The sequence below is a fragment of the Phodopus roborovskii genome, unplaced genomic scaffold (assembly GCF_943737965.1).
Source record: "Phodopus roborovskii unplaced genomic scaffold, PHOROB, whole genome shotgun sequence".
Lineage (NCBI taxonomy): Eukaryota > Metazoa > Chordata > Mammalia > Rodentia > Cricetidae > Phodopus > Phodopus roborovskii.
In genome coordinates, this window is record NW_026125444.1 from 19,206,123 (window position 1) to 19,229,085 (window position 22,963).

At 39.7% G+C, this 22,963-nt stretch overlaps 1 protein-coding gene across 1 annotated transcript in view; it reads left to right on the forward strand.

Annotated features, from left to right (window-relative positions):
* Exoc4 (exocyst complex component 4) overlaps window positions 1–22,963 on the forward strand; it is a 651,801-nt gene that overhangs the window by 480,234 nt on the left and 148,604 nt on the right. Inside the window, exon 12 of the mRNA XM_051175863.1 lies at window positions 19,027–19,163. Coding sequence (XP_051031820.1) covers window positions 19,027–19,163 — 137 coding nt within the window. The remainder of the gene's footprint in view (window positions 1–19,026; window positions 19,164–22,963) is intronic.

The following is a 22,963-nucleotide window of genomic DNA, read 5'->3' on the forward strand; positions in this document are numbered from 1 at the left end:
GCTTGGCCTAATATTTAGTAATTTCAGGTGCAATGTGATATAATAAAAAGACAAAGCTTGGCATAGGAAAGCCTGAGAGCTGCTACAAGCCCCGGCTGGGCTGCAGCATTCCTTTGAATGCTGAATTTAGCCATTCAGCAGCTCCCGACTTCATCATTAAACTGAGGTATGTGAGTGTCATATGACCAGGAATATGTGGCCCTACCTCACCTAACCACATAAGGTGGCTTAGTTGGTACAGTGCTTCTTCTTGCAAGCAGGAAGACCTAAGTTTGGATCTCAGGAGCCACATAACAATCCAGATACAGCAGCAAGTACCTATACTGTCAGTGCAGGAGAAGTAGAGAAAGAAAGATCCTAGTAGCTTTCTAGTTGGCCAGGCAAACCTAGTCAGTAAGCTTCAGGTTCCTTAAGAGACCATATGTTAAAAGTAAAAAAAGTCAGATAGTGACTGAAGAAGACACTGTTCATCTGTGGCCTCCACGTGCACAGATGCACATGCATGTACTTTCACTAACACACACACACCTCCTCCTCCTCCTCTATTACATCTTCTTAGTACCATGGTGCTTCCTTGGTGGTAGATGCTTAAGAAATACTAAATGTTCCTTCTAGAAAAAGAAATTAGTAGGAGTTTTCCTTTACACATGGCTATTTTATTTCTTTGCCACCATGCTAGAACATATCAAGTATGGCAGGAATATAGACTCTCTTTTCTAAACTATAGTGCTATGGCAGAAAATTCCTACTCTCCAGTGTGAGGGCATCACGGGGTCCCCTGCATCTGTGCTTCCTCTGTGAAGTTAACAAAGTGACAACTGTGCTAACTAAGCTTGCCACTTAGGTTCTAGAAGCTGCCTGGTCATCCACCTAAGGCTCTCTGCTGTGTAGAGTTGCCAGTTATAATTATATGTTCAGGTATCAATTAGCAAAACAGCCCATTATTTGGCAGTTTAGAATTAATGAGGTGGCCCTTGCCCTAATCTTTCAGTCCGGCACACATTTGGTAAGTGCTTCATACATACATTCTGTACAGTGGAGTACTTAGCTCACTGTATCTTTCTTGGTGGACTCATTTCCAAATAGAAGTTTAAGCAACAAAAGAAATAGGCAGAATTTTCTCCATTAAGAAGACCCCCGCCCCCTGCATTTAACTCCCCACAGCTCTTCATACTCAATGGTACAAGTCTGAAAGACTTCATGAAACAGGAGTCTACTGAATGCAAGAAATCTTTCCTGATTATGATGGTGCTGACCCCTGGGCTTGACTTGGGGTTGTTAATAAATTCAGCAGACTGTCTATTCTTAATGTGGCTAATTGCCTTTTGTGCTTTTCTTTAGTCTATCTCAGAGCTTTCCATGTAAGTTTGTCAGCACTGTGCCCACATTTTGCATAAATGACCTTCATTAAATTTTGTAATCATTTTTCTTTTTACATGGTTTTATGATTTTGACTCACTCTAAATATGATGAACTACCCTCCAAATCTGTTCTCTGTGATGGCTAGTTTTCATCATTTACTTGGTTGGATTAATAAAACCTAAGGAGGGGACATGGGTGATATTTGTTGGAATAAAGAGAAGGGGGTAAATTATGTATTTATCATTTAATTAAAAATGTTTAAAGAATAAGAAAACTTGGACTATTAGTGAAGTAAATCTTTGGGCCATCTCTGAGGCTGTTTCCAAAGAGAATTAACAAAGGGCTGAAGAACTGCCTGGAATGTATACAACACCATGTCTTGGGCTGCAGTCCTTGACTGGCTTAAAAGGGAAAGAAATGAGACAAGCAGTTGAGCATGGGAATTTGTATTTTCTGTGGAATCCCAGACCCACTGAGATGTGAGCAAGCATTATCATAGTCCTGCCACCACACTCTATTCAGTGTATCAACTATGCCCCTTCAAACCTTGAGCCAAATAAACCTCTCCTCTTTGAGTTGCTTCTTGAAGAAAGTGACTAGTACAGGATATATTCGAGTCATACTTGTGGGTCCCCAAGATCTGGATCTAAAATCCTCAGAGCTGATTAATAAAGAAAGCTATTAGAAAACATGAAATCCTTGGCATCAAGAGCAATGATAGTAAATGTGAATTAATCAGGTTCCAATTATTCTAGTAAAGCATACTAATAACTATGTTCTTGAAGAATTCTGCATCTCCTGTTGCTTCCAACCCAATCACTACATGTGAATTTGTTCCCAGCTCTAAGTTCAGTGATGTTATGTTGGCTATTTAAAATCAACTATATTAGAATAGCTTACATAACCAAAACCATGGAACACAAGTTAGGACTCTTGCATGTCTAGGAGACCCAGCTGTCAAATGGCTATAAGCATACAATCAGCCATGCTTGTCTCTGCCTCTGAACTTTCGCCACCCCAGTTACCATTTCCCTTCAAGATGGCAAAATTTTCTATCCAAGATAGTCATATCTATCTTACATTTCTTTGGCACTCAACTCTAGTGAGCATTAGGCCCAGAGTTTGCTATGAATCTGGCTCCCTTCCTTTTTATCCCCCATGAATCGATCATCCATTCCTCCATATCTAGCTCCCATCACTTCTACCAACTGCTCCAGATTCCTTGCCTTGTAGTAGCTAAGAGCAAGGGCATTGGAGATAGACTAACTAAAAGACTTTGCATCTGGCCCCACGCTCACTAGTTGTTACCTTGGCTTCTTACTGAATCTTTTGTGTCTCAGTTTAAATTATCTTTATAGCAATCAGTTATTATGAGGTATAAGTTAATTTGCAAAACATCTAGAAAAATTCCAACAGTGCAGTAAGTGATGTGTACATATTTGTTTAATGAGATAAGTAGTCATAAGCTGGGCATGACGGCTCACACATAACAGCCTAGGATTTGAGATCATGAGTTCAAGGCCAATCTAGACTATATAGCGAGACTTTGTCTCAAATAACATAAATAAATAAAGACTTGATAGTTGTTCTCCTGCCTACCAGCTTACTGTGTAGTAAAAGTCAAGGACAATATTATGACACATGTGTAAATAAATCAAAGAAGAGGCAAAATGGCCTGAGGTTGTATCAGAATAATAGCTACAGGGAGCTAGTGGAAAAGTAAATGAACTAAAATCAAGAAGTTGTAGCCATTACTAAGACGAAAAACAGTTACATTTCAGAATACCTTGAAAAAAAATCAAAATTTATAATAACTTCAACATTTTCTTTCAAATATGTGTGCCTGGGAAATAAAGACTATTTTGCCCTCAATCCCCACTTTAGGCATTGAATTCAGAGAGCCCCACGTTTGCTAGGCAAGCCCTGTGTTGCCCAGCTGCACTCTAAGCCCAAAAGGAACATTTCTCAGACTGCTTAGAGAATTCCCATTTTGATTTCAGCAATTAAATCAATTTTAGTCTTTACTAAAAGAAGAAATTCAGTTGTCACAAATTTAAGGTACTTAGTCTAAATCAAATGTTCATTGAACAAACGCCATGGAGACAGAGTGCAAGATGGGAGTCTGTGTCTATGAAAAAAGCAAGCCCAGAAGCCAAAGTACTCATTTGTCTGGCCATCTGGAAATCTCCAGTGATCTAGGTTCTTAATTTTACCCTCATTCTTAGAATAAAATAGAAACAATAAAAGAAGAAAATGGGCAGCAAGGGCATTCTACTTTTCATTTAAAAAATAATTCAAGTGATAACAGGAGCAGAGAGTTTAAAAGAAAAAAATGAAAGACCATTATAATGGTTTGAATGCTCAGTCTTTATTTTGCTATGGATTCTATTGTTTCCAACTACATGGGAACCATGGTAATTTTATGAATCATTAGAATTTTCCTTCCAAATTATATGTACATGTTCTCAAAGTGGCTCCTCCTAAGTACTGCACAGTAAAAGGCTGCTGAACAATCTCATTTAATGCATTTGAATTTTGTGCTAATGTTGTATTTTTAAATATTTGTACTTAGCAAAGCAAAGATAAAATAACGGCAGCTGAATCTTTGTACATTTTACTTTTCCTACTTTTGAAATTATATGCATGTATTTCTGTTCTCATCTATAGTCTAGTGAAGAGATAGGAAATATGAGGCTCTAGTTTAGCATCATAGTGGCTTAATAGTCCCACCCAAAGTCCAGAACACTCAGCCCACATTTGAACTTTGTTCTTAGGCATATGTCTCATCAAATACAGTGTCTGCAGTGTTTATTACCGATGCCTAGTACCTTACTCCTAAGAGTAATGGCCCCCAAGGCCAGTTCATTCACCCTGGCCCTTCAATCCAAGCCACAGAAAATAAAAGTAAGGTCAGTGAAGTGAGGAGGGGGTCAGGCGGGGAGAGAAAGTTTGAGTGATTTTATTTCCATGGGCAAAATTATTCTTCCTATTTGGAGCATTAAAACATTCCCACTGTTAAATGATATTATTATAGATTTTATGTTGTTTCAAGACTTTTGGAAAGGATTTTACTTAATAAAATAAAAAGCTAGCTACAAAGTGAGTTCCAAGACAACCCAACCAGAACTACACCGAGAAACCCTGTCTTTAAACAACTGAGGAAAAAAAAAAAAAAGCCGATTTCTGCTCATCCGGCCCTTTCCCTGACTAGTGAAACCCCACTGTTAGAACTGTACATTCTAAACACTGGCTGTACCCTCCCAGGGCTGTAGGTGCCTCCTTTGTGAAGACTGTCTTAGAAGGGGACACTTGAAACAATATTCTGGTTTCTAACCACTTACCATTCTTACTAGCGATAGAAAAGCTGCCTCCCTAGGCAGTGTGTAGGTGGTTCTATTACTGTTCTTTTCACACTAGCTTTGGCAGGACGCCCTGGAGTTTAGTTCATTGGAATGCATCATGGGGATTTCCAAGCTCATTCTGGTCCATTTCCTCACAAATAATGTGCTTCAGTAGCTAAAACCTAAGAAATGAAGTGTGGATCCTGTGGGCCTAAAACTTAGAAGGTAACCTAAAAATAAGCTTATAATACAGGGAGTGCGCTGGAGATGTCATCTTGGATAATAATGAATGTCCTATTCCTTGCAAATGAAGAACGGGACAGAGACTAACTCAACTCTCCAACGTCAGTCAGCAAGAAAACATGTTGGGAGCGCAGCTCTCCTATTGGCCAGTCTTTTAGTTTTGAGGGCGGGTGTGTACATTCTGACTTGTTCAACTTGGAAAGGTCGTGTAAATAGTTGTTTGTTCCTGGAATGAGCTAGAATGCTGGGTTTACAACTGCCACTGTGGTGTTGTGTGTTTGTTTGTTTGTTTTTAATGAGAAACAATTTTAGAAGTCATTAGTTCTCAGATGTTTTCACTCCCGGTATGAATCATTTCTGAGTTGTAGTCTACCCTTGAACAAATTTCCCCTTGTGTGGATGCTTGCATGCTTGCTCGCATGCTCTCTCCCCTGAACAGGTCCATATGTTCCATTTTACTGGGAGCCAAGCTTCCTACTCCTTTTCCTCCTCAGAGGGCTCCAGATCTTACCTCAGAGGTGCCTGAGTAAGCCAGGCTGAAAGACTTTGTAGCGAAGCTTGTCAGCATAATTGATTATTATATGGTATGAGCCATCAAAGACAGGTGAGCCTGCATAAAGTGGAACAAATATGTGCATGGTGGTGCATGTCCCATTGAGTCCACCCACTCTGCCTCCTCTGACATGTTGATTTATACATTTGCAACTCGTCCCTAATGAATCATGTCCCATTGTTAAGTCACTGGAACCTCCTGCTGAGTACCAACCTCTGCTAACACAAGAACAGTAAAAGGTCTGCTCTGAATTCCTGGGTCTCTTGGTTGGCCCTTCAGAAATGGTTGATGATGTGCAATCTTTTAAAAAGACAAATTAATCACATAAAATGCTTGAGTAATACTGCTACCTCAAGAAACAAGCCCCTGTGATTATAGACAGTGTCTAGTCAGAGTGGCCTGAGAATGTAAAAAATGTAAAGAAAGCAAGCATGTCCCAGCACCTTTGGTGGCAGCTTGGTGTTCTGGCCTCCCCTGCAAACCTTCTAAGTGTTATGTCTCATCCTGTAAACTGCTTCGAGTGTTAGACTTGCTATAAAATAAGGACGCTAATGACTGTTCTGCTTTCTCACAATCTGTTAGCATCCTGACTGAGATATTTACAGCATTCACTGTTCTCAGCAATGGGAGAGGAGTTGGAAAGAAATGTCTGGTAGCCAAACATTAGGCTGAGCTCTGGGAATCTTGCTGAAGAGAGGGAGGAAGGATTGTAGGAGCCAGAGGAGTCAAAGACACCACAAGAAAACCCACAGAATCAACTTATTTGGGCTCATAGGGTCTCACAGAGACTGAACCACCAGTCAGGGAGCCTGCATGGAACTGACCTAGGCCCCTCTGTCTACACCTGATATGTGGTATAGCTTGGTCTTCCTGTGGGACCTAACAGTAGGGACGGGAGATGTCTCTGACTGTTTTACTAGCTTTTGGAACCCTATTCCTCACACTGGGTCACTCTGCCCAGCCTTAATGCCAGGGGAGGTGCTTAGTCTTACGGCAAGTGCCATGCTTTGTTGGCATCCCTGGGAGGCCTGCCCCTTCTAAATAGAAATGGAGGAAGAGTGGACAGGAGGGACTGGAAGGAGGGGAGCGAATAGAAACTAGTTGGGATGTAAATAAATAAATAGTTTTTAAGAAAGAAAAAAGTAGTGGTAACGTTGATAGTAGACCATGGAAAATTATGCTAAGACCCACTTTGAAGTAGAAGCTATAGTCCTGTGCCCATTGAGGTCGAAGCTATAGTCATCTAGTCTGTCTTTTCATCTTGGCTGTCAGTTCCTGGTGAATTGTAAGTGGTTTGGGGAAAATAAGAAGAGAGAAGAGGGCTTAAGGGAGGACTTCTTGGCTAGTAGTGTTGAAGGTTCTCGCCTCCAGAAGGCTGGTCAAGCACAACATTGTACTGATCAGCCTTCCTGTCTATCCTGTGCACCTGCTGAGCTCCATCCATAACACATCCATTTCTAGTGACTAGCTCTCTTCCCTCTCCTTATACAGTGTCCATAGCTTTCTGAAGACCTGACTTCACCAAATCCATCACTATAACAATTCTGAATGTCATAGAAACCTTCCACCAGCAGTCATCAGTTATTTTGACCTTGCTGAGCATTGCACTATAGACTACCTAAGATACTAGCACATTATTTACAGTTTACTAGAAACAACAAAAACAGAAACTAGCAGATGAGCTGTGGAGTCAGGCTGCTTGAGTTCAAATACTGGTTGAAACTATGTGTTTGTATACCTTGTTAAGTCTTGAGTTTATTTCATTTGTAAAACCGAATGTGAGTATGTCTCAGTATGCACCTTGATGGTGCCTAATTAAGATTTATCATTGAGTTAATAAGATAATACTTATAATATGTATAGAATTCATTATAATCTCCTGGATTGTTTCGAATTTTTCTTAAAGCGTTAAACCTCAAAAACATAGGAAATATCTCTGTGTGTGTGTGTGTGTGTGTGTGTGTATGTGTGTGTGAACTGTATGAGTATTGGATGGTGAAAGATAGTTTGCTTATCTTACAATCCCTGTTTTTATCTTAACATAAATTCTGCTTTGTAGTTCTTTATATAATAAAAGAAAAAAAGTAGTAGTTTTGGGTATTTAAATTTTGACACTCAAAACACTAAGGGTCATAATTAGTCTTCCAGGATCTCTTTATTCTCTATAAATTTGTCTGGACTATTTACTTTCAAGTCTTTATACTTTTATGTTGCTGCTTTTTTTTTTTCCTTTTGATTAACTTAGCTTTTAAAACACAATATTTGTTATGTTGAGGAAATTAACAGGGAAACTTTCGAAATATGTTTGTTTCCACTGTAGAATGTGGGCAGTGTTCAGCAATGCAGAGTGTGGAGGCAAACTCCAGAAGATGCTGTTGGGTGGAGGATGCCCTCTAGGTTCTTTCCTTGAGAGTAACTGCCTAGCTGTGTAAGGTCAGGTGCTCTTACTAATACTCTTGCTAAGCATTCTTTTTTTCTTACTTATCTCTTTTGGAGTTTGTTGGTGTTGTATTTTTGGCGTGAAAAATGTTGTTGCAGTACATATTTTATTATAATGATATTTTATTGAAGATCTTTATCCCCAAGTTAAAAAAAAAAAAATTCCTTCAGTAGCATGTGAAGACTAAGCTATCAGAAGTGGCCAAGGTTGCCCTGTTGTCATTTCCTAAGAAGAGTTCATGTAAAATAATTATTCAAGAGGCCTCAGGTTGTTACTTGAAGGAGGAAAAAATGCAGTGTCGTATAGTGAGTTTTATATCTATTTAACAGAGAAAGCAAGATTGCCAGGCAGCTTCTAATATACTACATCCCTGCAGATCATCCCACAAAAGAAAATTATACTGATAGACAAGAATAATGAAACATGATGTCCATCATTTCCTTAAAAAAAAAAAAAAAAAAAAAAAAAAACTAACGTAAAACTCGGTGTTTCTTTTCTCTCTTACTCTCTCACTTTGATCATGAAGTCAAGGTTATGGCACAGATTTAAATTATTCCAAATATCATGATGAATTTTCCAAATGCTTTCTAAATCAAATCTGTGGCCTAACCCTGTAGTCCATCCCAGGTGATTTTGTTGTTGTTGTTTACAGAAATTACAGCATACTTATAGTGTTACATGTTCATGCTCTGGAACAGTTGCATTTGTGAAACATCTACGAGAAGTTAGGAAGAGCATCTGTAATTAAGGAATTATGTTTAGAAAATCCAACTGCAGCTAGTCCCTGAGCCCACTGTTTATCAAAAGAGATCAACCCTAAAGGTAATAAATGACAGGCACATTTCTTCATCATAGGGACCACTGAATAGGACTATATAGAGCATGTCAGCCAGGGCAAGCAAAACTCTGTTTGATGACATCCTTATCCCTTTCTCCCAGTGTTAAATCCCACATCCTAAAAAAGTAACTCAGGGTCAATTGTAGCTGTAACACTGAGCTGGAGAAGCCAGGCGGAAGTAATAGCACTTTTGCGGAGGTTGAGGATAAAGGACAGCTCTAAGCCTCTTCTTTTTCCTGTCCCATAAAATCTATTCCATTGTCAACTCTATCTACCTCATCAGTTCCGCTCTTTGTTCCTGGAAGTTTGTGTCTGCTGTTTTCAGCTGAGACTGGAGTGCCAGCTCACTTTTGACATTTCTGGTGAAAATTTTACAAAGAAAGTCCTTGAGAAGAGTTACCTGTTCTCCCACTGACACTTTATTGTAGCCTAAAAATCCCCCTCCAGCTCCATATTTAGAGTCAAGGGTCTAAGCGATTGGGAACCAGCCTGACAGGAGAGCATTTCCATAGCATTCTTGGGTGTAAGAACTGTAGACAGGAGCTTCATATTCTAGAACAAGTCATTAAGGCTCCTCTTCCCATGATTCATCAATCAGTATAATATGCAGAGGTCACAAGTGTAAGCTAATCTGCCAGTGTTTTGTCCTCTCTTCTCCTATGGCTATCCCACTTATAAATGAGAAGGAAGAATTCAACAAAGAGTCATCTCTGTATATGTTTGTCCTCAGAAAGAATGAGTGTAACCAGAGACATCTACAGAATTCAGGACCGGCTTCCCAGGACCGAGATCCTGGGAAAGAAGCTATTGGTAGCACCATGGATGCTTCAAACAACATGGTGACTCACATATATCTTCCTAGCAAATCTCTCAGAAAACTGTAAAGGACAGTGCTCAGCTCGTGGTGTAACTACAGCACTGTTCCTATTTCTTCATGTTGTTGATTTTCTTCTTTAGAGACAGAAACTTTGCTTAATGAGCTGCACAAATTTGCTGATGCTGCTGGGTCTCCTGAGTTAGTTCTTCAGTGTCGTGTTAGATTGAAACTCTTGACGTGCTCTGAAGTTCACAGTATTCTGACCTGTTTCAGGATTTCAATAAACATCCATAATTAGGTTGGTAATTTATTCTTTCTGATGTTTCAGATCATCTCACAGGTTTTACTTTGGACTTTAAAATATTGTAAATTACTCATATATTTTGCCAGCCCTCTTAATATTTGTCATGTTTCTCTGTGTGTGTGTGTGTGTGTGTGTGTGAGTGTGTGCCTGTGTGTGAGTGAGTGTGTGTGTGTAAGTGTGTGTATATGAGAGAGTGTGTGTGTGTGGGAGAGAGAGAAAGAGAGACATGGCTCATGCATACCATTATACTCATGTTAAAGTCAGACAGACAACTTGTTAGAGTTTGTTCTCTTATTCTACCATTTGAGTCTTGATGGTTGATCTCAGCTTATCAAGTCTAATGGCAAAGAGTGAGCCATCTCCTTAGCCCCCTTTATTTTCCTTTTCTAACTACAGAATTATACTGGTTTTCAGATCTAGAATTTGGATGCCAAGCTGTAGTGCCTCATACATGACGCTATTATTCCCCAGATATAAGAGACCACACACACACACACACACACACACACCAGCCTATCTGGCAGTCAGTCCTTCCAGAAGCTGGTTCTTCTTATTAAACCAAGTCTTTCTGTCCAGACTCCCCTCAGGAATTTCCTTCTCCAGCCATATAGTTCCTCTTTGCTACACAAGAACAGCTCATCTCTCACTCCCAGCCTATGCCTACACTTTTTCTCTTACCTAAAATATCTCTATCCCTCTAAGCATCCAAACCTCACCTACCCTCTAGACCCAAGTTCGCGTTCACCCTGTTGCCTACATTGTCTTTATCCATGTTTCTATCTATTCTGAATCCGTCTTCTGGTTCCTGTTATAGTCAGATTATCAGTCACAGAAAGAAAAGACTGTCCTTTACAAAGAACATAACTTACAGAAAGTACTGCTAATGCTTATGCATGGTTTTTGTGCATCTGTCTCTTTTCTAACATGTAGATCTTTCTATTTTGCTGACTTCAAGTGATTTGAGGAGGAAGAGGGGGAGGGGGAGAAACGTAGGAGATATTCTTCCAAGGACTGATGCTCAGCTCTTGTTGATGTCTTTCTGCTACCTGTGTTCCTTTACATTTCAAGGAGGAATTGATTACCTGCCCATAAGATTTCACTAATATGAAGGATATCACAAATATTTCATAAGAAAAAAGCCTCAATAAAAAGCCATCTATCTGGCCTTACAGGAAACATGAAGTACAGACATTGCTCAACATCAGTGATCCCTTCACCAAAATGCTTACTTATATGTGATTGATAATTTATGTCATATATTCTCAAAGTTTCTAATAAAAATTTTGTGTTTATTTTTTGTGTGTCTGGGGGAATGGCATACAAGTGCATGGCATGCCTGTGGAGATGAGAGGCTGATTTGTTTATTCTTTTTTCCATCCTTTGCATTCTAGGAATCAAACTTGGATCATCCAACTGAGCCATTGCACTGTCTCCTTCTCCGAGGTCTTAATGAGCAAATAAGCTTGAATTACTTACATGAATTTTAAAGGAATCTAATATTTTTTCTGAGTCCCCAAAAATCTGATTGATTGATTGTTTGTTTGTTTGTTTATTTGTCTAAGCCGATTATAAATCCTGCTCAATTCTTCAGCCTGATGAAGGGGCTTTTGAATGCTTTTCTTTGGCTATACTAGAGATACCTTCATCTTTCTAAAAAAATGAAAGTTTTTGAAACCCACTTCCTGTTCTAAGTGGGTCATCAGGTGGTTAGTGGCATCAAACTAGATGCATTTTTATTTTGCATCTTCTTGTTAGAAAATAAATATTCAAAATGTTCATGAAAGATTTGGCTTCTGACTGCCTCTCATCCTGTTTCCAGACACATCCACTCCCCTTTCCCATCACAAAGGACACTCCTGTCCCTTGATTCCCATTCTAGGTCATCCTTGTAGATTTGTGGGAGTTTCCTTTGAACCAGGTTCTGCCTGACCCCAAAATGCATTCTCCGTCAAGATGTCTCTTGAGTCCATTGATATTAAGAGATTTTTAAATCGTATTTTATTTATTTATTTTGGTTTTTTTCAAGACAGAGTTTCTCTGTATTGTTTTGAAGTCTGTCCTGAAACTCGCTCTGTAGACCAGTAACTCACAGATATTAATGACCAGCGATTGTTAATTCCTGTTATTTTTTGGTGGTAGAGGGTGTGTGTGTGTGTGTGTGTGTGTGTGTGTGTGTGTGTGTGTGTGTGTGTGTTTCCTTTGTTTGGGTTTTGCTGGTGTGAGATTATCTATTCCCTGTGTTTTTATGGGTGCAGCTAAATTCCTTAGGTTGGAATTTTCCTTCTACTACCTTATGTAGTACTATATTTGTGGATAAGTATTGTTTACATTTGGTTTTATCATGAAATACCATGTTTTCTCTGTCTGTGATGAATGAAGTGTTGCTGGGTGTAGTAGTCTGGGCTGGCATCCGTGGTCTCTTCATGTCTGCATGACATCTGTCTGGGCTTTTCTGGCTTTTAGAGTCTCCATTGAAAAGTCAGGAGTAATTCTTATAGGTTTGCCTTTATATGTTAGTTGGCCTTTTTCCCTTGCAGCTCTTAATATTCTTTCTTTGATCTGTGTATTTAGTGTTTTGATTATTATGTGACATACATAGACTTTATTTTCTGATACAATCTGTTTGGTGTTCTGCAAGCTTCTTGTACCTCTGTAGGCATAGCCTATGGGAAAGTTTTCTTCTGTGATTTTGTTGAATATATTTTCTGTGCCTTTGAGTTGGGATTATTCTCCTTCTATTCCTATTATTCTTAGGTTTGGTCTATTCATGGCATCCCAGATGTCCTGGATGTTTTGTATTAGGAATCTTCTAGGTAACATTTTCTTTGACTGATGACTCTATTTCATCTATTATATCTTTGGTGCCTGAGATTCTTTCTTCCATCTATTATATTCTGTTGTTGATGATGCTTGCATCTGTAGTTCCTGTTCGATTACCTAGATTTTCCATTTCCAGAATTCCAATGGTTTGTGTTTTCCATATTGTTTCTATTTCAATTTTTAGGTCTTGAACCATTTTCTTCACTTGCTTATTGTTTTCTTTGCATTCTTTAAGGGATTCATTGATTTCTTCCAATTTTTTGTTTGTCTTTTCCTTGATATCTTTAAGGGGGTTTTTCATTTCCTTATAATGCTCTCTATCATCTTCATAAGCTTATTTTTAAGTTATTTTCTTGTGCTTTGGCTGTGTGGAATATTTTGGTCTTCCTATTTTAGGATCCCTGGGTTCTGGTGGTACCATATTGTCCTTTCTGTTATTTAATGCACTCTTACATTGGCATTTAGGCATCTGGATTTGGGATGATTAGAGATCTTGGTATTAATTACTGCATTTGGGATGATTAGAGGTCTTGGTATTAATTACTGCATTTGTCTTTGTTGGATGTGTGTTTTGTTCCTTTGTTTTCTGTTAACTATCATCTTCTGTCCTAAATGGCCAAGGATTCTTGTGACTGGCAAGTCTTCAGGTCCAGTAAGGTATCTCTCTTGAGGTTTCCAGGGCCTTGGGTGCCTAGATCCAGCCTGGTCTCCTGTAAAACCAAAGTCTTCTTCTGCAGTAGTAGACCAGAATATGGAGCCCAGCAGAGGGAGTGCTGCTCTTCTGATTGATGTGGGTTGTCACTGTGCCTTTAGAATCTGCTCTTCTTCCAACTGGTGTGGGCTGTACCTGGGTCTATGTAGTCTACTGTTTTCCTAGCTGGTGTAGGTTATACCTGTGCCTCTGGAGTCTTCTGAAATTGCAGAGAAGGGCTGGCTGTGGGGAGGATAATGATGTAGGTGGGGTTGTGTGGCAGAGTGGCCCTTGGGGGGACAGAATCTAGTGTGTGTGGGGTCCAGCTAGAAGGCTGGTCACTCACCCACTTGAGGGCAGCCATCTTAAATGCAAAGGATGTCAGTGCTTTTATTTATGCAAATATTTCTAGCACCCAAGCCACTATTGCTGTTATTCTAGCTGATCTCATTAATGAATACTTTTGAGAGAGAGAGAGAAAGAGAGAGAGAGAATTTGTCCTCCACCCCCATTATATTATGTATTATATTACTTCATTGAATAAAATTTATCGATAACCTATGATTTGTTAGCTATATGGCCCAGTGTTAATGATATGAAGGAATTGTCCTTGGCTTCATTTAAAAAAATTACAGTGTAGTGGATGTGACAGCCAAGTGAACCAGCGGTTACCAGATCCCATTTAGACCCTAGGCTGAAATTGTTCATCCAGGGAGTTCTCGTGATACAGAAGAGAAAGGACACTGAAAGTAAAGAGGGCAACTCCTGTGGTGATGTGGGAAGAAAGGGATTCATGGTTCACGACATGGGAAGAGTATTGTGGAAAGAAAGATCTAGGGGGTCTGAAGGCACGGAGGCAGGAGTTAGTTGGATACAAGCATGGGATGCATGACTGTGGTTAAGCAAAGAATGAGCATGCTCCCTGGAAGTGGAGAGAAGCATAGGCAGGCTGAAGAGTCCAAACTAAGCAGGTTTGTAGTATAAGAAAGGAAATGAATGCATGGGGGAAAGAACCCTAAAATTCTCCCTCTGTGTGTTCAAGCATGTTATAGGGCCTCCCTGTCAGCAAACACTATAACCAAAGAGCTGGGAAGAGTAATTTTAAGTCAATCTAAAACTGTATTCTACAAATACATTTTCAGTTTTCAGCAGGTGTAATGGGATAAACTATGACACATGTTTTTTTTGCATTGTAAGGGATTTTGTGAAGTCCATTAATTAGAAATAAGATTGCATACTATAGTCATCCCCTAAAGATTCATGATAGCTTTAGTATTATGAAGACTTTCAAGTCTTCCAGCAAAGAAACAACATCAGTTTTCTTTATCTGTTTCCCAAAGCTTTTGCACATGGATCCCATTTTCTATAATAGTAATATTAGTATCGTTTTATGGAGCCCAATTTTTGCAACAATAGTCTTGGTCTCAAAAACCAATCATCTCCATTCATAATCTTTGTTTATTTATTTGTACAGTGATGAGGATCAATTCTGGGACCACCTTCATGCTGGCAAGTGCTCTACCATTGAGTTACACCTTAACTCTACATATGTTTTTCCACTGCTGTGGGATTAAATTGCTGGTTCTTGCGTACCCACTTCCATTTTTGGAATGTTCTTGCATCCCTGTAATAAACTAAAGTTGTTTATTTTTTTGTAGCTGTTTTTCATCGAATTTTTCATTGCATTCATTGCTGGGTTTTTTTTTTTTTGGGTTTTTTTTTTTGTTGTTGTTGTTGTTGTTGTTGTTTTGGTTTTGTTTTTGGTCACACTCAGACTTCATTACCTGCTAATAAGTTATAAGAAATGTGAACTTAGTTGTTCCTAAACAAATATAAATCATTCCAAACGTGTTTAGTGGGAGTTATAATGAATAAAATCACTTTTACTTATTATGAAGTCCTTACACTCACAGTGGCAAACTTCTAAATTAATATTGAGCCAGTAAACCAGTGGTGATGCTGAAAAAAAAAATCAAACAAATAAAAACAGAATTGACCTTGTTAAAATAATGTTTCCAGCATTTATCTGTCAGAGCCACTGATTTGGAAATTGTTGTAACTTCTTGAAAAGATGAACTTTTTTTTCCATAAAAGTACCTATCACTGTGCAAAGTGCAGTTTCATTTTCCTTGAAGAGAACACAGTGATTGATTATCCAGAGTGCTGTGGTGACAAGGTAAACCAGCCAAAGAGCTGGGAAATTGTATAGAATCATAGAGCATCACAGAGGTGTGATGTCAAGCACCGCCATCGGAATTAAATCGTGCCTTTCTAGTTAGTCTGTGCTGGTGCTTCATGCTCACCCCCAAAACCTTGACCTCCAGAGACTATTCAGTCATCCCCTCTCCAAATTCTGTCAGCTCCATTCTTATAACCCCAAATCACTGTGGTAGAAACGGAACAAACCTCCCTCACCAAAAGAGATTGCAAAATGCAGGTGCCTGTTTTGCATATCCCTTGCCTATGTGACCTTCAGTGAGACGTTTTTTACATTTTCTACATGAGCACCCCTTCAGTAGTTCTGAAGATCCTGACATGTGATGAGCAAGTGGAAGGAGGTGTGGGAGATGAGCAGAAAGAAAAGGGACACAATGGTCACTTCTAAGAAGCTGATAATCTAGTTGGGATACCTGCAAAAGCTTGAGAACTGTTACACACTAATACAGCCAGTGCCTAAGCACCAATGCACAAACTGAGTACATGACCAATAAAGGAGCAATCAAATTACCCTTGTTATTAGTGGACTAAATTAAGTCAGAGTAAAGGAAGGGCTACACAAGCTACCCCAGAACTGATTACCAGTTGTGTAATTGAGGATAGAGCCAGGCCTTCTCCTAATGATCAGAGTAATCTCTCCATGTTCATCTTGCAGTGCTTTAGAATTGAAGCAGCTCTGTGAGGATTGCTGAGCTACTCTGCTTTACTAAATTGCTGTCCACATTGTATAGGATGTCCTGTGTTCTGGATTGGGATGAGGATTTTAGATGCTTAACTTGGGGACATGTAGCTGGGCAGGATCAATTCCTGTCAGTCACACACAAATACAGAGGAGGGGGATTATAGACCAGGGTGAAGCTGCAGTGCTTTAATCTCAAAATCAATACAGAGAAGGAAGAGGAGCTTGTGAGGGCTCTATAGACACTGTAATTTGGTTTCCTGTGAGATTTGCTTTACATAGTACAATGCTCCTTTCTTCCTTCCTTCTGATTATTTCCGTAGAACTGGGGAGGGGAGAGGAAGGTATAGTGGGCAGAAGCCTAGAGCACCAAATCATCTCACATAAGCATACACTGTAACTCATAATTTCATAAGCATACACTGTAACTCATAATTCAGGCGAATCCCCCACTGTACATGCTGTTATCTGTTCTTTTTATTTAGGGAAACAAACTATCTAAAATCCTGATCCTATTGTGTATCTTTAAGAAAAGCAAAATGCCATTGATTCCTCCTAAGTCACTGTGAAACCGGAAAAACATTTCTAATATTTCCTTTATGTCTAAGTGTTCTGTAGCCTGTATAATTTTATTTAGACCAAAGGATTCCAGACTGCTAAGCATGTGATTAATATTTACTTCAGTGCATTCTATTCTTTTTGAAAGAGACATGAAATAGTTATTTAAACAACTCAGGTGTTTTTAATCAAAGATTCAGAGTTTATTGAATGTTCCTCTATTCAAAAGTAACTCTAATTTGTTGCATAATACCGTAGCTTTAAGATGGTCTTGTTATTTTTCTCTTTGGAAGTTCTTGGGTTCAATTTTAAAGTCTTGGTCTGTGTAGGCCCTTCCTTCTTCTCCAGTGCTGACAATAATGGCTTTGTTTGGCTCTGCACTTGCCCTCATGGACCCATGAGGGCAGTCCGCCTGCTGCTCGGGGCGTGTCCTCAGAGGAGACTGGAGTCAGTCAGCACCATTCTCCTCTCCTGGGCTACAGCATGCCTTGAGCAGTTTAGCTTTACCACCGTGTGCTGCCTCAGCATAGGGCCCAAACAATCCAAACAATGTAGTGTCCACACTACAGTCTGCTCCACGAATCGGGCAAAGGTCTAGAGATTGAAATAAGAGGCCAGACAGCAGGTCATTTGTTCAATAGCAACATCAGAGTGCCCAATGCTGTTTATTGAGGAGAAGGAGCCGGCTGATATACTGACTCACAGCACAGTGGAAACAATCAGGAGTCAAGCGTGCAAGTTCTGGAGCTTAGCTCCTCCCCAGCAGGTGTGTGTTAGCAAATGAAGAGGGGTACCAAGAGCTACTCTGGTGCAAGATGTTCCAGCTAAAACTGTAGAATGTTCCAGACAACAGCTCAGGCTTGCTCAAATTGCCTCAGGGGTCCATGCAGGGCCTTAGTAAGTTATGGATTGAAACCTCCAAACTGTGAGCCAGGTAGCCTTTCTCGAGGGAAGATTTCTTGATTGTTACAGTAACAAAAATAAATATGAAATACTGTGAACTTGTGAAAGAATAATTGGATATGAACAAAATTCAGGGCCAGTATTAAATCAGAATGAGACAAAAATGAGTAGAGCCTGGAGCCATTGCTTTTTTGTTTGGTTGTTCTCATCCTGTTGACTATTGTTTTCGCTGACAGTAATTATAGGGGCAGAAAGGGTTAAATAAGCTAAAGCAAGTAGAGTGCCTAGTGTGCCTGTGCTTATAAGAACCCTTCGAACATTTATGATAGCCATGACCATTATGTGACTTTCAAGTGATTCAAAATATGCTGCCAACACCCTGCAAGCTGTAAGCTATAACCCAAACATTACTTGTTCTTCTTAATCCATTGATAGTTTATAAATTTAAACCAAATAGGTTTGGTTTCTTTGTGTTGCTTGTAGTGGGCCTTTACTCTCTAAGCAGAGCTGATAAATAAGGCTTCCACTGACCATGAATGCTTTTAAAACCCATAGAGGTTCCAGTAGTGGCAGTGGAAGCCTATAATCTCAGCCCTTGGGAAATGAAGGCAAAAAAAAAAAAAAAAAAATACAGAATTTAATCCATTCTGAGCTGTATTAGGAGTTCAAGGCCTACCAGAGCTTAGTAGCAAAGCCCAGTCTTAAAACAGCAAGGAGGCTAGATGGTGGTGGTGCACGCCTTTAGTCTTAGCATTTGGGAGACAAAGGCAAGTGGGTTTCTGTGAGTTTGGGGTCAGCCTGATCTACAGATGGAGTTCCAAGACAGCCAGAGCAACACAGAGAAACCCTGTCTCAAAAAACAAAAGCACAAACCAGCAAGGAAAGAATGGGGATGTAGCTTAGGGATAGAGTGCACAGTCCTGGTTTCCACCCTCCACCCCATCCCACCCCACCCCCGGCACTATTTTAAACAATAAAAAACAGATACAGAGACATCTTGTGGGTTCCATGAAGTCCACAAAACCTTTGGAAAATCCCTATTCTGCGCCATTCTTGGGAACAGAACTTTCAGGTCTTTGAAAAGCTCTCATTGTGTGACATGCGTGTTTGGTTGTTGCTTTTAATCATGTTTTTAAGTGCCACAACCTACAGGAAGCTCAAGCACCTTAAGCGATCACACCCTTTCAGTTGGTCCTGCGTATTATTTCCAAACAGAAATCTCATGAGTTTCTGTGTCCTCTCTTTTTTGTTCATTTCCAGAGCACCATCATTGTAGAGAAGACAGTGCAAGACCTCATGAACCTGATGCATGACCTGAGTGCATATTCGGATCAGTTCCTCAACATGGTGTGTGTGAAGCTCCAGGAGTACAAGGACACCTGCTCTGCAGCCTACAGGTAGAGCTCTGGTGGCAAAGCCAGCTCGGCGTGGAGCCTGCTGGGGCTGGCAACACTGCCTTCCTTGCCTCCTTTCCTGAGCTTGTCAGCAGGCCTGACAAGGAGAGACAGGCTGTTAGGTCCCCGCACAGTCACACTGACCAAGGGAACAAAAACAACAAGTGAGCGGAGACCCTTAAGATGGCTGTAAAGGCTCAGCTCCAGGTCAGCCCTGGTTTTCATAGAAACCTAGAATAGAAGTGTGACATCCTCACCGAAACCTCAGGTCTTGATTAGCCCCCTTGGTGAGAGAAAAGGTCCTGATAATAGTGTGATTGAAAACCCCTAATACTCTAGTATATAACGACTTTCTCGTTCTTAAGAATACATTCCTACTGACATTGATGCGGAGCCCTCCTACTATCAGAGAGGGACAATTAAACCTGTTTCAGCATTAGTGGAAGGGAGGAAAACAGAGTTATGGACTTGATTGTTAGTTAGACCTCAGATTTTCTTTTCTCTGGGTTTATCAAATTATCTGGTGTTCATAGAAAGACCATAGCATTTCACATAGTAAACTAATGATAGGAACAAGTTATGGCCTGGCTGACAAGTCTTGAAACCATTACAGAAAAAGAGAATGTACAATAAGATGTTAAATTGCATGTGATACCTAATTAAGGATAGACAGGGACAGCACAGTGAATAGTCACAATCTGTGTGAACACACGAGGAGATAGGGACAGGGGTGGTTTTGCAGGAGGTGACACGCTAGACAGATGACACTCACGGAAGTGGAGAGAGTCATCAAAGCATTGCCGTAAAGGAGAGGGCTCTAACACAATGGCCCTGCATTTGGGGGACAATCAGGGTTCCCTAAGTGGGAAATGGTAGGAGACAATGTTACCTAGGAAGCGTGGCACCAACCAACCCAGGGTCTGAGAAGACAAGATTTGGACATGTGGATGCTCTGAGAGTCTTTCTTCTGAGTCAGGAAGCAAAGTTGAAAAGAACTAATCTGAAAGAATTATATACATGAATGCAAACCTCCCTCATTCCAGCTGGAAGCATTATTTATCCATTGTCTCAGCTCAATTAAATTTTAAAAAGCCATAATCTCATTGAGTTGTGCTCCCAACAATATTTACCTTTTGTATTCATCAAACTGTCAACATAATAGGTTAAAGTCATCCCTAGTAATATTTTTATATTCAGTTAGAAACCAAATAATTATCATGGTAATTCAAAAATATTAAAACTTATTCTTGTGGTAACAGAAAATGTAAATTCCTATTTTAAAACTTGAGTTTATACAAATTTTCTTTGCCAAAAATTACAACATTATAAGCAAATGTTTCAAGCTAAAAATGTACTCCATTGCAGTAAAACTTAGTGAAAAAATAAAATGTAACTGGTATTCAAGAAAAAAGGAAAAAGGGTCCATAAGAAGAGCATTTATTATGTATTATAAATATACTATGGGAGAGTTCAAATCCCTGTGAGATTGAGATTCAATTAACTGCATTTGTTACTTTTTACTTGAAAAGTAGTAATTGAATCTACTTAGGAGACAATGAGATATTTCTGTTCCTAGACTTTAAGAACATTTAAAACAGTGATTTTTTTTTTACAAATGTATTTATGATATGTCACAAGTCCTGAGTTTTGCAAGTATTTAAATTCATACCCAAAACAACTACATGTCAGCTTTAATATGCAGAGAGAATATAGTTTTTACAAATTATTTTCGTGGGATTACAAATTGTCAAACTCACTGACCTAACATAATTGAATGAAATTGGATCTTCTGGCCCATCCCATGGGTGTTCTGTTTTCAAGTGTTTTAAAATAAATTCCAAAATGGTTGTACCAATATGTCACCTACCAAATAAGAATTTAAGAATGTTTTAAACATTGAAACATCCATTTTAAGTAGTGACAACATTTTAAAATTAGACCTTAATACCACTGTGTGATTTTATTTTATGTTTATATGGAACCACCATTAAATTTAAATTTTTAAAATAGGCATATATCTAATTACGGGCACCAACTAATTTTTCACCAATAATTATGATGAATATTACTTATAATTAAACTATAATAAATAATATAATAAATAATTAAACTATAATAAAATATTTGGCTCTTGAGTCTAAACTCTACTGATAAGCAGAATTTGTTAAGTGTTGTTGCATTAATTATTTTGACAGAAAAGTTTTAAGTTCCTAGAGCTTGGCACCTATTCGTTATTTTCTTTCTAGGTGTGAAGTGATTGGAAGCCATTGTGTATTAGTCAGGTTTGTGTTACTATAATGCAATCATTTGGACAATTAACCCACATAGTAAATGGCTCCCTTCTGGTGGATCCAGTCCAAGACACCATGGTCTCATTGTTGTGAGCCTCTGACAAAGGATTTCCTATCAGAGCAGAAGTGCCCAGTGAAGCCAACAATTTGCATCATGAACCAAGAAGCAGAGAAACATCCAGAGACCAGGGTGCCACAATTCCTTTTGAGAACACATACTCAAAGTCCAGTCAGTCCTTTTTATTAAACTAAAATCATTTTTATTACTTATGTGTTTGGGAAGATAGTTATTGTAGTTCATTGTGGGGGTTTTTTGTTCATTTGTTTTGTTTTGTTGGGTTTTTTGTTGTTGTTTTGTTTTGTTTTGTCTGTTTGTTTTGTTTTTGAGACAGGGTTTCTCTGTATTGTTTTGGAACCTGTCCTGGAACTAACCCTGTAGATCAGACTGGCCTCAAACTCACAGAGATCCACCTGCCTCTGCCTCCTGAGTGCAGGGATTAAAAGTGTGTGCCACTAATGCCCCGGCAGGGATTTACTTTTAATGTTGTTTTCTCCCCTAGACTGGACATCACCCTGTCACCCTTCTCCATTGTTATTAGCCTGATAGTATCTATCTTAAAAAGGACTCCCCTGAGCCTGGCTGATTTCCAGGTGTGCTTGCTCTGCATAATAGACCAGCACCATCACGTGCCTCCTTTAGGAGCCAAGATTTAAACCCAGTTCTTTTTGTATCCTGTCACTGCATTGGGTAGAGCTTCACTAAGCATCCAACCAAGACTCTCCTTGACTCCCCTGTGTGTGAAGAGTTAACCTAGTCCACAGACTCTACCTTTAAGGATGCTTACAGCCTCCAAGACTCCCCCTGACCCCCCTGTGTGTGAAGAGTTAACCTAGTCCACAGACTCTACCTTTAAGGATGCTTACAGCCTCGGGAAAGGAGAGAAAGTAGGATGTGACAAAGAAACAGTGTATATACAGACAGCATCAAGTTGTGAGAGGAAACACAGTAAAACAGAGAAAATACAGTCATAGGAATGCAAGAGTAAGGCCAGCAGGAGAGGATGCCAGAAGGATGAGAACTGGTTTGATGAGGAATGAGGATGATTGGGGCAGGGAAGCTTAAGAAGAGTAGGATGGATCTGTGGCAACATGGGGGGGGGGGGTTAGGAGATGTAGGACAGGAAGAGCAAGGGCATGAGTGTGGGTGACTTGAGGGGCTCTGGAGGGTAAGCCGGGCTGTGGAGGGTAGGCTCTGGGACTCCTGTTTCAGAGTTAGGCAGTAAGGAGCCAGGGTAGGTGTGAAGCAGGGGGACCAGGTACAGAGAGGAGCTCTGTGGAGGTGGGGGGGGGGCGGTAGGAGAATGCTTGTTAGGGATGAGGTGAGGAAAATGGAGAGGAAGGATACTGAAGAGGTGGCATTTTGTGATTGGCTGGAGAGGGTAGCAGAGGGTTTAGGGGGAACAACGGTGAAAGCATCTTTTTCTTTGCAATTTGTGGTGACTTTTAAACATA